At 43.0% G+C, this 16,816-nt stretch overlaps 1 protein-coding gene across 2 annotated transcripts in view; it reads left to right on the top strand.

Moving 5' to 3' along the window:
- Positions 1-16,816, top strand: part of MICU2 (mitochondrial calcium uptake 2) — an 83,600-nt gene that overhangs the window by 34,740 nt on the left and 32,044 nt on the right. The window contains exons 3-4 of one of the 2 annotated variants that reach the window (XM_082602589.1): positions 9,669-9,700; positions 9,804-9,879. The exons of the other annotated variant lie outside the window; for it this stretch is intronic. Coding sequence (XP_082458715.1) covers positions 9,669-9,700; positions 9,804-9,879 — 108 coding nt within the window. The remainder of the gene's footprint in view (positions 1-9,668; positions 9,701-9,803; positions 9,880-16,816) is intronic. 2 annotated transcript variants of the gene reach the window in all.

Here is a 16,816-nt window from a genome sequence, read left to right as displayed (position 1 = left end):
TGATTGAGAGTCTGCCTGCCGATGCAGGGGACACGGGTTCGTGCCCCGGTCCAGGAAGATCCCACATGCTGCAGAGCGGCTGGGCCCGTGAGCCATGGTGGCTGAGCCTGTGCATCAAGAGCCTGCGCTCCACAACGGGAGAGGCCACAACAGTGAGAGGCCCGCATACCGCAAAAAAAAAAAAAAATCTACAAACAATAATTGCTGAAGAGTGTGTGGAGAAAAGGGAACACTCTTGCGCTGTTGGTGGGAATGTAAATTGGTGCAGCCACTATGGAGGACAGTAGGGAGGTTCCTCAGAAAACTGAAAATACAGGTACCATATGATCCAGCAATTCCACTACTGGGCATACATCTGGAGAAAACTCTAATTCAAAAAGATACATGCACTCGAGTGTTCATAGCAGCACTATATACAACAGCCAAGACATGGCAGCAACCCAAGCGTCCATCCACAGATGAATAGATAAAGATGTGGTCTACATATACAGTGGAGCCTTAGCCATAAAAAAGAAGGAAATAATGCCATTTGCAGCAACATGGATGGACCTAGAGATTATCATACTAAGTGAAGTAAGCCAGACAAAGACAAATATCATATGATACCACTTATAGATGGAACCAAAAAAAAAATACAAATGAACTTACATACAAAACAGAAATAGACCCACAGACATAGAAAACAAACTTTACCAGAGGGGAAAGTGGAGGAGAGGGATAAGTTAGGAGTTTTAGATTAACATATACACACTACTATATATAAAATAAATAACCAACAGGGACCTGCTGTATAGCACAGGGAACTATACTCAATATTTTGTATTAACCTATAAGGGAAAAGAATCTGGAAAAGAACAGATATATATATATGTATAACCGAATCACTTTGCTGTGCACCTGAAACTAACACAACATTGTAAATCAACTATACTTCAATTTCTTAAAAAAGAAAGAAAAAGAAAATACTTTGAGATGAATGAAAATGAAGACATAATACATCAAAAATTATGGATTGCAGCTAAAAGAGTGCTTAGAGGGCAGTTTACAACTGTAAATACCTATATTAATAAAGAAAAAGTCTCAAATCAGTAACCTAACCTGTCATCTTAAGGCATTGGAAAAAGAAGAGCAAACTAAACCTAAAGCAAGCAAAAGAAAGGAAATAACAAAGATGATAGATAAAGAAAAAAGAGGCTAGAAAAAGTAGAGGAAAATCCATGAAACTGAAAACTGGTTCTTTGAAAAGAGGTGTCAAAAGTTGAAAAAACTTTAGCTAAATTGACCAAGGAAAAATAAAGAGAAAACTCAAACTATTGGAAAACGGTGAAAGAGGGAGCATTACTAACAACCTTAACAGAACTCAAAAGGATCATAAAGGAATACATAAAGGATCATAAAGGAATCATAAGGATCCTAAAATATCATAAAGGAACACAGCGAACAGCTGTGTGCAAATAACTTAGATCATAGAGGATCATAAAGGAATACAGTGAACAACTGTATGCAGATAACTTAGGTGAAATGGGCAGATTGCATTTTTCTCTCATTCTGTGGATTATCGTTTCACTCTTTTCATAGTGTCCTCTGATGCACAAAAGCTTTTAATTTTGATGAAGTCATATGTATTTGTTTTACTTTTGTTGACTATATTTTTAGTGTCATAGTTGAGAAAATATTGCCAAATACAAAGTCATAAAGATTTGCCCGTTTTATAGTTTTAACTATTGAGGTTAGGTCTTTGATCCATTTTAAGTTAATTTTTGTAAGTGGTGTAAAGTAAAAGGGTGCAACTTCATTCTTTTGCATGTGGCTCTCTGTTTATTATTTATTATCTAATTATTTTAATCTATTATCTATTATCTAATGATCTGATTATTCATTTGTTGAAAAGTGTTGTTTCTCCCATTGAATTGTCCTGGTTTCCTTGTCAATATCCAACTGAGTATAAATGTATAGGTTTATTTCCAAACTCTCAATTCTGTTTTGTTGTTCTGTATGTGTATCCTTTGCTAGTACCACACAGGCCTGATTACTATAGCTTTGGATTAGGGTTTGAAATCAGGAAGTCTGAATCCTCCAACTCTGTTCTTCTTTTTCAAGATTCTTTTAGCTATTCAAGGTCTCTTGAAATTCCATATTAATTTTAAGATGGCCTTTTCTTTCTTTCTTTTTTTTTTTGTTTTTTTTTTTTGTGGTACGCAGGCCTCTCACTGTTGTGGCCTCTCCCGTTGTGGAGCACAGGCTCTGGACACGCAGGCTCAGCGGCCATGGCTCACGGGCCCAGCCGCTCCGCGGCATGTGGGATCTTCCCGGACCAGGACATGAACCCGTGTCCCCTGCATTGGCAGGCGGACTCTCAACCGCTGTGCCACCAGGGAAGCCCCGTTGGGAAGTTTTTGATTACTGATTCACACTCCATACTTGTTTGGATACATTCACATTTCCTGTTTTTTACTGTGTTCCGTAAGTTTCATCATGTTGGTTTACAGTGTTGTTCGCATTCTCTAGTTCTTTACTGATCTTCTCTGTAGTGGTTCTGTCCATTGTTAAAGGAGAGTATTGAAATCTATTATTGTCAAACTGTCTTTTTTCCCTTCAAGTCTGTCAGTTAGGCAACTTTTTAAAAGCATATAAAGAGTGAGATCCCATTTTTTCCTTGTTTATATATATGTATGAGTAAAATACAGTCTTGAAGGATATTCGCCACATTGCTAATAGTTCACTCTTACTTTTGGAATTACCAGGTTTTTTTTTCAAAGAAGCAACCCTGGGAAAGGACAGTTTAAATTTTATTTATTTATTTATTTATGGCTGTGTTGGGTCTTCATTTCTGTGCGAGGGCTTTCTCTAGTTGTGGCAAGCGGGGGCCACTCTTCATCGCGGTGCACGGGCCTCTCACTATCGCGGCCTCTCTTGTTGCTGAGCACAGGCTCCAGATGCGCAGGCTCAGTAACTGTGGCTCACGGGCCCAGTTGCTCCGCGGCACGTGGGATCCTCCAGACCAGGGCTCGAACCCGTGTCCCCTGCATTGGTAGGCAGATTCTCAACCACTGTGCCACCAGGGAAGCCCGGAATTACCAGTTTTTGTATTTTCTTTTTGTCTTGTAATTTTCTTATTCATCAGCAACAAATATTTATTATTTGCATTAAAAAGAAAAAGTTAAAAAGATGTCTTAAAGAAATCTACATTTAGAAGGTGAGTGAAGCAAGAAGAGCCAGTTACAGAGATTTTTTAAATAAGACCATTGGCCACGGATGGGAGTGCAGTGTCATGGGAGCAGGAAGTGTTTGGTCAGTAGTGTGGGTGTCCAGAAAGATCCAGTAGGATGGGAACTGGGGAGAGGCTGTTGGATTTGGTCATTAGCATGGGTCACCAGGACCTTTGGTAGATAGGTATCAAGAGAGTGGTGGACAGTTAAAGAAAGAATTAGAAAGAAATGAAAATGACAGGTATAGATTGCTTTTTCTAAAAATTTTTATCTGTAAGGTACAAAACAGAGAGGATGATATTATGAAAGAAAACAAAGGATAATGAAAGAATTTTTTAGAAATGCTTCATAGCCAAACAGTTCTTGTTTATCCGAAACGTTTGTGCTGTGACCTATATTGTAATTTATTCTAATTTTTTCATTTAGGGTTACAAGTGGAGGTTGTAAAAGCTTGATTAGCAGAATATTAACATATCATATACTTGTAAACAGTATGTGTTAATGTCTGTTTTCTCTTCACCTGACTCAGTGGTTCACTCCTTTGACTTTCTCTCACAAACATTTGTATTTTCTTCCTCATGTAACATGAGCTATTTACTCTTGTGCTCAGTGTCATCAAAGAATTTTCCCCCATTTTATGTTCTTTCAAGAATTTTCCTGGGAGTTCCCTGGTGACCTAGTGGTTAGGATTCCGGGCTTTCACTGCTGTGGCCCAGGTTCAATTCCTGATTGGGGAACTGAGATCCCACAAGCTGCGCAGCACAGCACCCCCCTGCCAAAAAAAAGAATTTTCTCCCATTTTATGTTCTTTCAATTGAATCGAACTTTTACTTCGCTCTACTTTGTTTTAGCCATAGGCCCAGGTTCTTCTAATGAAGTTCAAAGTTTACATGGCTTTTTCTTTCTTTCGTTGTTGTTTTTATGCAACCCTTGATTCAACCAATTTAGGTTCTTACAATGTTTCTACTTTATTATTCATTGGAATGCAGTTAAACTCTGTCAGAAGGCATTTAGCTAAATGAAGAATTGAGTAATTTTGAAGGCTGAATAATACATCCTTTATGCATATGATGTCCTTCATCTTCATTTTTCATCATGGATAAGAAGAAGAAGAATCTTGGTTGCATTCCTACGGATCATGATGAACAGCAAAACAAGGAAAAACGGAGCCAACCCAATGACCCGTGATCCTCATGTGTAAACAGAAAGAAATAAAGCAGTCTGAAATGTATTAGCTCCTAAACTCATTTTTACCTGGTATTTATCTTCCTGGACTTCTTACAAATAATATACTTTATTAATAGTAATTGATGGTGCTTATTTGAACCGTCTCCCCACGCCTCTTTCAGGTGGATGCTGGCTGTTTGTTCTCCTTCATTATTTGTTAGGTTTGGGGGAGATCAGTGTCATCGTAATCCCTTGTTGCACACTCAGAAAACCATAAAAACGTGCTCTTTCAGAATTAGGTTATCTAGCTAAAACACCACTTCCCTTATTTAAGTTCTTTTCTATTGAATTCCAGGCTTTGATGCTGTTTTCTACTAAATGTCGTTAGCCTTACAGTACTTAGTCCTCAATTTTAGTGACCTTCGTTCTTATCATTCACCTCCCATGTCCATTACCTAGAATTGCTCCAGTTTTGAAATCCCAAATTACAGAATCCCACTCTCTGGCAACAATTTAATTATCTTTCCACTTTACCCGGGCTTCCCTGGTGGTGCAGTGGTTGGGAGTCCACCTGCCGATGCAGGGGACACGGGTTCGTGCCCCGGTCCGGGAAGATCCCACATGCCGCGGAGCGGCTGGGCCCGTGAGCCATGGCCGCTGAGCCTGCGCATCCGGAGCCTGTGCTCCGCAACGGGAGAGACCGCAATGGTGAGAGGCCCGTGTACCGCAAAAAAAAAAAAAAAAAAAATGATGTAAATGTATTTCAAGAAGCGACTTATCAAAGTTGGCAAGGAGGCCAGTTTTAGGCATTTCAGGGCATCACATTTGTCTTCCTCTAGAAGAAATGCCAACCAGAGGTCATCTCTGGCTCTCACTGTTTAAATATTCCAGCAAAATAAACAAGCCATATGCTTTGTTGAAAGAAAATAGCACCACTGAATTTGCCTTCCTTTTTTTCCTCCAGTTATCACTTTTATTAGTGATATTTGGTAGCTTAGTTGCTTTGCTGATGTGCTATTTTCTGCCTTGATTTCCATCATAGCTGAGACTGGATTCAAGCAAGTGTGTAATCAGCTCTTATACCAATTCTAATATTGATACTAAGTTGTTCCATATATTTAGGCAAGACGTGAAATGATGTAAATGTCTCTATTGTCTAATTTTTATGTGTCAGAAGTCCACTTATCTCTAGCAAAATGAAGTTGAATTAGATACAGTTAGCAATGTTTTTATAGTTATGGTTATCAAATAACTTTATTTTGGCTACAGGCAAAGATTTATTTGACCTATAACAACACTTAATATGTATTGTTGCAGTTTTACTTACTTTAAGTATTAAAATGGCTGTTTGCCTGTAACAAGACGTGCTTGTTCCTGGTTTTTAACTTCAGAAATCCTCTGTAAACAGTGAAAACCACATGGTGGAATCTCCAGAGTAGGTGGAGACCTTTTAAAACACTCTACTTCTTGAGCCAAAATCCCATCATAGTGTTGAAGATTTATCCCTTCCCCTACCGAGAAAAGCTACAATGTATTTTCCATCCTTTCATACTGCACAGTGAAGCAAGGCAGCCTCAACTCTAGATCTGCCTTTTTTGCTGTTGTTTTTCCCATTCTGTTATTTTTATATGACAGCATAAATGTATATGAAATAGCTATGAAAACAATAAGAATGCATTTCTTATGTGTGTGAAAGTATTTATGGCTGATTAGGGATTAATATCCAAAATATATAAATAGCTCATTCAACTCAATCTCAAGAAAACAAAAGACACAATTAAAAAATGGGCAGGAGACCTGAATAGACATTTTTCCAGAGAAGACATACAGATGGCTAACAGGCACATGAAAAGATGCTTAACATTGCTAATCACCAGAGAAATGCAAACCAAAACTACTATGAGGTATCACCTCACACCAATCAGAGTGGCCATCCTCAAAAAGAACACAAATAACAAATGTTGGTGAGGATATGGAGAAAAGGGAACCCTCCTACACTGTTGGTGGGAATGTAAATTGATGCAGACACTGTGGAAGACAGTATAGAGGTTCCTCAAAAAAATAAAAATAGAACTACCATATGATCCAGCAATTCCACTCCTGGGTATGTGTCCAAAGAAAACATTTGAAAAGATACATGCATCCAGATGTTCATAGCAGCACTATTTACAATTGCCAAGATACGGAAGCAACCCAGGTGTCCATCAATAGATGAATGGATAAAGAAGATGTGGTGTATACATACAGTGGACTAGTACTCAGCCATAAAAGAGAATGAATTTTTGCCATTTGCAGCAATATAGATGGACCCAGAGGGCATTATGCTAAGTGAAGTAAGTCAGACAGAGAAAGACAAACACCATGTTATCACATATATGGAAAATCTAAACAGTACAACAAATGAATATAACAAAAAAGGGACAGACACAGATACAGAGAAACAACTAGTGGTTACCAGTGGGGAAGGAGAAGAAGGGGGGGGCAATATAGGGATAGGGGGTTGAGAGATACAAACGACTCTGTGTAAAATGAGCTACAAGGATATACTCTACAGCAGTGGTCCCCAGCCCTTTTGGCACCAGGGACCGGTTTCGTGAAAGACAGTTTTTCCACGGACCAGGACGGGGCGGGGGGTGGGGGGGGGATGGTTCAGGCGGTGATGCGAGCGATGGGGGAGCAGATGAAGCTTCACTCCCTCACCCGCCATTCACGTCCTGCCATGTGGCCTGGTTCCTCACAGGCCGCGGGGCCGATGCCGGTCCGCAGCCCGGGGTTTGGGGACCCCTGCTACAGCACAGGGAATATAACCAATATAATAACTATAAATGGAGTATAACCTATCACAATTATTAATCACTATGTTTTATGTCTGAGACTAATATTGTACATCAACTCTACCTCAGTTTTTTAAAAAGTGGGGGGGAGAACGTGCCGCGGAGCGGCTGGGCCCGCGAGCCATGGCCGCGGAGCCTGTGTGTCCGGAGCCTGTGCTCCGCAACGGGAGAGGCCACAGCAGTGAGAGGCCCGCGTACAGCAAAAAAAAAAAAAAAAAAAAAAAAAAGTGGGGGGGAGAGGACTGGCAAAAAATGAATACATATATTTAAGTATATTTAATGTGTCTTTGTGTTGTTACTGTTGTCGGATGGACAAAGGTCATGCCCCTTGTGTAGCCGACCAGACCGCACCCCTCTTAAATCTGATACTTGGTCTCTCTCCTTGGGCAGCCCATAAACGAGCGGTCTAAAACCAGGCAGCCTGGGTGAGAGTCACTAAGAAACCCCAGCAGAGCGTTCTGGGTTGGAAACACCACAATCCCCTCTCTTACTCAGAGAAATGTTTATTGACTTAGGAGAAAGGAAATAAGAAAGACAGGGTGTTTTCCTAGGAGCTCTGCCTTGTCTTTTTTTTTTTAAACCTAAAAATGAATTTTCTGAAACAGAGGTACCCCAGACTTTTTATCAGCAAAGGTAATTTCTTTTTTTTTTCTTTTTTTTTTATTAGTTTCTGCTTTATAACAAAGTGAATCAGTCATACATATACATCTGTTCCCACATCCCTTCCCTCATGCATCTCCCTCCCTCCCACCCTCCCCATCCCACCCCTCCAGGCGTCACAAAGCACCGAGCTGATTTCCCTGTGCTCCAGCAAAGGTAATTTCTTTATCATTTTCTAATTATTGATTCCATTTTGAAAAATTTTTTTTGCAAGACAAGTTCATTTAGTACATGGATTCTCCATTTTTGATAATCAAATACATATACAGGTATCGGGCAGAACTTGTAGTCAACATGAAATAACTGGGTAACTTCTATCTATTTGATGATCTCATGTTATAATAGCACGTAACATTAGAATCGTTATTTGTCATTGGGTAACACTTAATAGTTTATCAATGACAAACAATTTTTCCAAAATAGTAGCTCCTAAGCTTACAGACATGGTCATAGATGTTTCTAAAAATTATATAGTCATGTTCACAATTAATGTTTTAATTATTAAAGCAAAAATAAAATCTTGATAATTTATTAACAGTAAATAATAGAATTTGTCCCCAGTAGATTTATAGTCCAAATTTAAGCATCGCAAACTGCAAAAAGCCACATCTAAAAGTATTCTTTTTTTTCAACCTGTCACCTGAATTTTCACACACCATGTAATTGCACTGAACGAACTTTATGGATAATTTTGAGAGCAAGAAGGGAAGTTTGTGACGCATATGGCTTACGTAAGAAATAAAATTAACAAAATATTTTTCAGTGTTCTAGGTGTGTAAATGGCTTGAGGCTGTCTTCAGAAAAAGTCTCAACAAAAGAAGCAAGGTGATTGCTTTAGAATTACAGTGGATAAGAGGAAAATGAGGTCAGCCTAAAGAAGATGGCGGAAAGCCTGAAAGAATTTTAATCTGTTATCCAGTAGGCAACTGTTAAAAATAACATCACTTTAGAATGAACAGCCATCTTGGCCAGCCTTTACTTTTATTTTTTTTACTTATTTATTTGTTTATTTTATTTATTTATTTTTGGCTGCATTGGGTCTTCGTTGCTGCGCAACGTTGCTGCGCGGGCTTTCTCTAGTTGCGGCGAGCGGAGGCTACTCTTCGTTGCGGTGCGCGGGCTTCTCGTTGTGGTGGCTTCTCTTGTTGGGGAGCGTGGCGTCTAGGCGCCCGGGCTTCAGTAGTTGTGGCTCGCAGGCTCTAGAGCGCAGGCTCAGTAATTGTGGCTCGCGGGCTTAGTTGCTCCGCGGCATGTGGGATCTTCCCATACCAGGGCTTGAACCCGTGTCCCCTGAATTGGCAGGTGGATTCTTAACCACTGCACCACCAGGGGAGACCCTGACCAGCCTTTAGATCTGACTGCAGATCTGTGACCTTAAGAACTTTTCAGTGTTAAAAAGGTAGCTTTCTGAAACATGAATGTGTATTTTTTTAGTCAATGAAAGCAAAAGGAGGCAGATTTTAATAATCATGTAAAGAAAGAAAGAATGTTTGGCACAAATTTATTTCTCTTAGACAGCTACGATGAGTGAGAGATGGTTAGAAGGTTCCATGTTTCTGGAAGGGAGTGAGTGAAAATGAACATAGGTCTTACAAAGAACTACATACAGTGTTTGTGTTTACACTTAGAATTCTCTGGCTCATAACTTTTGTTTAAAGATATTAGGTAAAATTGCCAGACTTCTATTTTTTATAAATATTTAGTTATTTGTTTTGTCTTTTAAGTGATTTTCTTCTTAATGGAAGTTGAATTTTACCAAGGTATATGGGTACTAAATAATATTTCTTCTTTGCTATAGGTAAAACTTTAGTCAAGAGGCTGACAAATAAGGTAAGCAATGGAGGTGAAGGTCTTTTTTCTTTTTCTTTTTTTTTAAGATAGAAAATCAACTATTATAAATTAAATTGAAAGACTTTAATTTGTTTATTCAAAGGATATTGAGGACGTGCTGGCAGGAATCAAAAGAGCTGGTTGTGGATCAACTTTTTTTAGAGACCTTGGCGATAAAGGTAATTTTTATTTGTATAACTTGTGTTTTATTTAACCAAAGTATTATTAAGGAATTCAGTTATGAGGTTTGCAGCTGCATATTGAAGAACATACATTAGAGAATCTACAGAGATACTGTTATAACAGTGTGTTATTTAATAGATGTTTTTAAATCATAATAAACTCATTACATTTGAAGCAGCTTTTTCTTAAACTTTTTGAGCTGTCACAGAAAAATTATTTAAACATTGATTTCAGTAAACTTGGAGAGAAGGGTGAGGCACAGCATCTGGAATGAGGAGAGATGGGCCTCCCTGGTGGTGCAGTGGTTGGGAATCCGCCTGCCAGTGCAGGGGGGCGCGGGTTCGATGCCTGGTCCGGGAACTAAGATCCCACATGCTGCGGAGCAACGAAGCCCGTGTGCCACAACTACTGAGCCCGCGTGCTGCAACTACTGAAACCCGTGCACCTAGAGCCTGTGCTCTGCAACAAAAGAAGCCACCACAGTGAGAAGCCTGCACACTGCAACGAAGAGTAGCCCCCGCTCGCCACAACTAGGGAAAGCCCACGCGTAGCAACGAAGATCCAATGCAGCCATAAATAAATACATACGTACATACATACATACATTTATTTATTTATAAAAGAAAAAAAGAGAAGAGAAAGGACTTGGGACTTCCCTGGTGGTCCAGTGGTTAAGAATCCGCCTTCCAATGCAAGGGACTCGGGTTCGATGCCTGGTTGTGGAACTAAGATTCCATATGCTGCAGGGCAGCTAAGCCCACGTACCGCAACTAAGAGCCTGCACGCTGCAACAAAAGATCCCGAGTGCCACAACTAAGACCCAACACAGCCAAATAAATAAATATTTTTTTTAAAAAAAGAAGAAGAGAAAGGACTTCCCTGGCGGTCCGGTGGTTAAGACTCTGTGCTTCCACTGCAGGGGGCGCGGGTTTGATCCCTGGTCAGGGAAGTTCTGCATGCCAAAGGGTGCAGCCAAATAAGTAAGTAAGTAAAGTGATTATTCTAAAGTAAGAAGACAAAGCCTCAGAGAGAACGCAGAGGACACCAGCATTCACGGGAGCAGGGGAGGAGGAGGTGCCCGTGGAGGAGAGGAGGCAGAGACATCAGAGGGGGAGAGGGAGTCGCAGGAGCCTGGGAGGGAGGGAGCATCAGTGTGCAGGGCCCGTGAAGGAAGGGGGTCAGAACGTGGTTGGGGCTGGCGGTGGGGAGGTGCTCCCGCGCTTCAGCAAGGGCAGGGGCGGTGCTGGGACGGGTTCTGGGGGCAGATTGTAGAGCGTGGAGGACAGTGGTGCAGGGCGGGGCGGGTGTGAGCTGGAGGCCGGTCCTGGCGGTCTGTGTTGCACGAAGGGCTTTGAGCGCGTGTCTGGGTGTGAGGGGGTGGGGGGCGTGCAGAGCTCGGTGGGGGGCGCGCCCCTCAGCGGGGAGCTTTGCGTCGTACCGCGTGGGGAGGGGTGATGTGCGGGTGTTTACCACACATGTTTGCAGAGCAGGGCTGAGAAGTTGAGGCAGGTTTGGGGGTGGCCCTGATTCCTTCGTAAAGTGGAGGGTGTGGAGAAAGGAGGAGGTTTGAAGTGGCGTCTGTGACCAGTAAAGAGAGCTGACAGAGAAACGTAGGAAGCTTTCTGGGAAGGCCAGAGCTCAGAAGACAATGTGGGTGGTGAGGGAACAGCCACCAGCTGGTTCTCCCCCGGCCGCGGGCAGGCGGGGAAGCGCACAGAAGCGTGCGGTTAGGGTGTTACTAGGCAAACGCAGGGAAAAAAGTCGTGGGCTAGGGGGTTAACGGTGTCGAGGGCAGCAGTTTTACTTACAAACAAGAGAGGCTTTAAGTAACAAGCCTTGGAGAGAAGAAAGATGGGAAGAGCGATGGAAAGAAAGTGGGAAGTCAGGAGAGAGCGGCCGGTGAGGGTGGGAGCAGGGGGGCTGGGGACCCGGGAGCGGGGCCCACCGTGCGCGCAGAGCCAGGGTCTGCGCTCCGCTTCGGAGCGGAAGCCGCTGCAGGTGAGCTCGGCCTCGGGTGCGGTCGTGGAATCGGCCGGCTGGAGCAGAGTGAGTGGCAGCGTGAATGTGACAGGGGTGACCCCGGGTCTGAGAGTAGAGTGTGGTCCTGTGTGCTGGACGATGGACCGGGCGCTCAGGCCTCCGGCGACGGAAGGCTAAAGAGAGGGAGCCAGGTAGGTGACCAGGAAGAAAGTCGGAGGTGGCCAGCTCGACGGCATCAGCCTCGGAGTAACAGGTTTCTGCGAGAGGTTGGAAGAGCAAAGGTCTGGGATGAGCGTGGCGTGGGGACAGGAGTCACCACCTGAGCCGTCTGCAAGGGTGCCGGCGTCCCGAGCGGAGAAGCCGCTTGCGGGTGCGGCAGGGCTTAGCACACGGCGACCAGTTAAAGTGTTTACTGAGGAAGGCGATTGCGGAGAGCGTCGCAGAGCGTCCGGGGAGAAGCAGAGGCATGGAGGTGGGTTGGGTCCGGAAGGATGAAGTGCAGACCAGCTGCGGGCGTGTCAACAAAGAGGACAGAGGCCGCTTGGAAAGCGGGTGTGGCCGCTGAGGGCGGTTGGACCTAAGCCACAGAGGAGAGCACAGCCTCAGCCGTATGCACGCAGCGTGGGGGGGGGCGTGTCCAGGAGCGTGGGCCTTGTCCTGGGAACGGCGGGTTGCCGTGGGGGAGTGGTAAGAAGGCGGCAAGTCGGATGAGAGAAGCCCCTCTCGTCTGGGCAGAGGGGGCCGAGGCGCCTGAGGAGGGCGCAGAAGAGGAGCCGGCGGGAGGTTCCGCAGGGACTGCAGGGGCCACGCGCTGGGCGGCGCGGTGCACAGAGCGCAGAGCCGCTCGTCAGCCCTGAAAAGCCGGGAGACACTGAGGTTTAAAGGCAAGACTTAACAAACTCTGAGGAAGTGGGAGGCCCCCTGGCAAGTGAAGGGCAGTGTTTGTGAGGCCTCCTGTACGACGCGGAGTGGAGGTTTCGGAGCAGCGAGCGGAGCGTCGTGTGCTCGGCTCGGAGGTGACAGCGTGGAGTGGCCAGGCTTCCGGGCTCCGGGTTCGTGGAGCCCTGAATGCAGCAGTTCGACCTGAGGGGAAGTAGACAGTTAGTGCAGCTTCCAGAACTGTGTTAGTTACAGTCGTAGCGCTTCAGACGGGCTGGGGGGCAGGGGCGGAGTTGTCCCTGGAGCTGCTCAGTTAGAGGTTCTGCTGGGCCCGGGCCATGTCCGCAGTCACGGTCTGGTCTCGGGAAGGAGGGTTGTGAATCTGTGTCGTTACCAGCTGTGCTGCTTCCATACCATAGGAGATACAGAGGGTACTGAGGAAGATGGGTAGTAACTTCTTTTCTATGTACTGTCTTTAACTGTCAGTAACAGACACATATACGTCTGGATCTCTAGCTCTCTCTCCATCTGTACGTACCGCTTTCTAACCATGGGAGACAAATCCATCAGCCTACTCACACTTCTCACTCCATAGCTCTCGTTCCCTGTTCTTTATGTAACTGGAGGACTACTTATATTCTCAAAATGAACAGGGGCATCACACAGATTTCTTAAAGAATAAAAAGTCAGTATTTCTGGATGACAGGGGAGAAGGCCCTTAGTGACGGACTGTTCGGAAAATAAACAGACGATGGAAGTCCACAGCAGAAAGTTGATTTTTTTCCCCCCTTTAGGCAAATCTATAAGGATGTTAGTAGGAGAAATAGAGGAAAGAGAGGCTTTAAGGGGAACTAGAAGGAAGAAGTGACTGCAGGGAGAGAGACCATGGTAGCTTTCACTTCAGAGTCAGAGAGGACGAATGAAAATGTGCGCTGGGCAGCGGCAGGAGGAGAATTCAACCTAACTTCCTGCCGTTCACACGGGGGTGTATTAAAAACAGCCGTCACTAATTAGGACTGGTAAGGAAATCGGGACTTAACGGTAGAACTTACTGATGACAAGGAAATTAAGCCACTGACGGAAATGCAGGAGAACAGCAGAGCCACGTGGTGGTGAGGGATCAGAAGAAGAGTGAGTGAAAAGGCCAAGTAAGAGCTACTGCGGCCTCCCCAAGTGCTGCCGCTTCCCCAGCCGCCAGCTGCCCTTAACCCAGGCTTTGTTTGTGTCTTACTGGGTGGTGGTACTTTTCACCCAGCTCATTGAAACCCGGAAATAGCTTTGAACACTTTCTCTTTGCCCCTCCATCCTTCATATGCAGCCAAACACAGATCTTTCTAATTTTGCCTCCTAAATATTTATTGAATTCATCCTCTCTTCTCCCACCTCTAGAGAATTTACAGGACAAGAAAAAATGTTGAGGAAGGACTTAACAAGACTTATTTTTTTAGTTTTTCTCTGAAATACATGAGTTGAAATGTACATTCCAGGTAAAAGAAAAAACACTGAATATTTTATAGGAAAGATTCAAGATACACTTTTTTCCAGATATACTCCTTTGTTGATATTAATGAAGCCATTTGAAAAAAAAGAATGTAAATTGAGCTACATTTGGAACAATTTAAAATATTCTATTTTACCACCTAAAAGAACTATCAGAATGTATATTATATCATAACTAACAAAAGGGTAGTATACTCTTGAAATAAGAAAATAATCCACCTCCATGCCTTATTATAAAGAAAAGTAAATTATAAGTTATAATTATTATGTTTTTTTTCTTTTTTCTTGCGGTATGTGGGCCTCTCCCGTTGTGGAGCACAGGCTCCAGACGCGCAGGCTCAGCGGCCATGGCTCACGGGCCCAGCAGCTCCACGGCATGTGGGATCTTCCTGGACCAGGGCATGAACCCGTGTCCCCTGCATCGGCAGGCAGACTCTCAACCACTGTGCCACCAGGGAAGCCCCTATTATGTATTTTTTGAAACTGAGCAGAATTCTCAACATAATACCATCCTCAGGGATATACTGGATATAAATTATAACATATATTGTAAGATATAGATATGTTCTTATGATACATGTAGTAATTTCTCTTTGGAGAACAGAGTTCTCAAAATTGCATTTAGTAGCAAGTCATATTTTTCAACGGTTCCAAATTTAAAATATTTCTACAGAAGCATAGTAACTAACAGAATTTAATCATCTCTTCTAGTGGCCCTTAAGGATTCTTTAATAAATTTTTAAATATAGGGACTCTTCTGGTGGTCCAGTGGTTAAGATTCCACGCTTCCACTGCGGGGGGGTTCAGTCCCTGGTCGGGGAAGTTCTGCATGCCGTGCGGTGTAGCCAAAAAGAATTTTTTTTTAATATAAATTTTTTAAAATACTTTCCTATTTGACATGCAGTTTTGAAACATTGACATTTAACAGCATTTATTTTACAATTCAGTGCAACAAATATGTATTAAACTGTTTCTCCTATAAATATTCGGAAGTGTCAGTTTCCTTTAAAAGCATTTTCAGAGGCAGGTGCCTAGAATGCTGTTTGAGAGCTATATTGTCTATAATCTATCTTGAGAGTGTAAGGTGCTGTTTTTACACTGTCTCAACTGTGTTTATTCAAGCATTTTTTTAAGTCAGTATTTCAAAGAATTTTCTTTTTCAAAAAGTTGCCCTGTGCACAGGACATGTACCTATGTCTCGAGAAAAGAAAAGTGAAGTCTTCTTTTGGCACCAAGCCCAGTTCAGTCCAGCAGTTTGGCCATTTTTTCGCATTGCTGTATTCCTTTGAAAATTAGAAAAAAACTGTTCACTTTTTTGAGGCTGCGAAGATATGAAATACTTTGATCCTTCAACTAACGTTAGAGCATTTCTCTCAGGTATGAGATATGACAAAACACATTTAATTTATTCTCCCTTCATATAAACACTGAATATTTCTAGGAAAAAATACCTGAAGACTTACTCTAGGCTTTTTATTAAAGGGAAGCACAGCTGCTCCAAAATAAAAATGACAGAAAAATTGCTGATGTAAAAAACTGTTAAGTCATTAAGAGCATTTAAATACATACTTGAAGTTGCCTGTTAGCTGAAGCACTGAACTACCTGGGTGTCAAACCCTTACCTGCCTTGTTTGCTCTGCACTGCTTTCGGCCCTGCGTCTCTGCTGTATCCGACCGGGGGCCCATAGGGACTGGTCCGTCTTCACAGCAGGATGGTGCAGGTCCGCTGCCGTCACCCTCTGCCAGGCTTCCTTCCTCATCTCTGAGCCACCATGTAGCTGTGCTTCCCACCGACTCTTCCACAGGAACATCCTTGCAGACAAACCCTCACTTTTCAGTGTTCATATGCAGCTTCATCTCTCCTATACATATGGCTTTCCCACTTATACCACCCCTGCTTCATTGCAGTTTTCACCCATCATTCAAAGACCGTTTTTTTAATTAATTTTTATTGGAGTATAGTTACTCAACCATAAAAAGGAACAAAGACCATTTTTAGAACTACTTCCTCTGAGACATCTTCGGTCATCTAAACCCTGGAAGACTTCACCTTTTTTTAAGTCCTGGAACTCTTACTATCAGTATCTCTCAGTGGTATTTAGCATTTTCTGTAAACATTTACATTTTGACCTCCTGGTGAAAGTATGCAGCACCATCTATTAAGAATTCTTGGGACTTCCCTGGTGGTCCAGTGGTTAAGACTCTGCGCTCTCAATGCAGGGGGCACAGGTTTGATCCCTGGTTGGAGAACTAAGATCCCGCATGCCGCACGGCACGGCCAAAAAAAAAGAATTGTTGCCAGAAACTAAACTTGAATCAGAGCACAGCTCTGGATCTCAGTAAGTACCAGTTTGTAGAAAATATAGACGTTAGAGGAACATGTGAAATGACACCAAAAAGATGCAGTTAGCAAATCTTCTACACTCTTAAACTTTACCGGACAAATGACCAGGCTTCTTCAACAGTTAAGTTGAAACTGAGGGGGAGAAAGACCAGGGAGAACCTATAGATTAAAATCAAGTCACTGCTACAGAAATTTAATTCCTTCATTTTAAATAACATGGTTTGACCTTT

Source organism: Mesoplodon mirus, assembly GCF_964341445.2.
Source record: "Mesoplodon mirus genome assembly, chromosome: 17".
Lineage (NCBI taxonomy): Eukaryota > Metazoa > Chordata > Mammalia > Artiodactyla > Ziphiidae > Mesoplodon > Mesoplodon mirus.
Note: the sequence above shows the minus strand (reverse complement) of the source record. Positions and strands in the feature narration are given on the sequence as shown.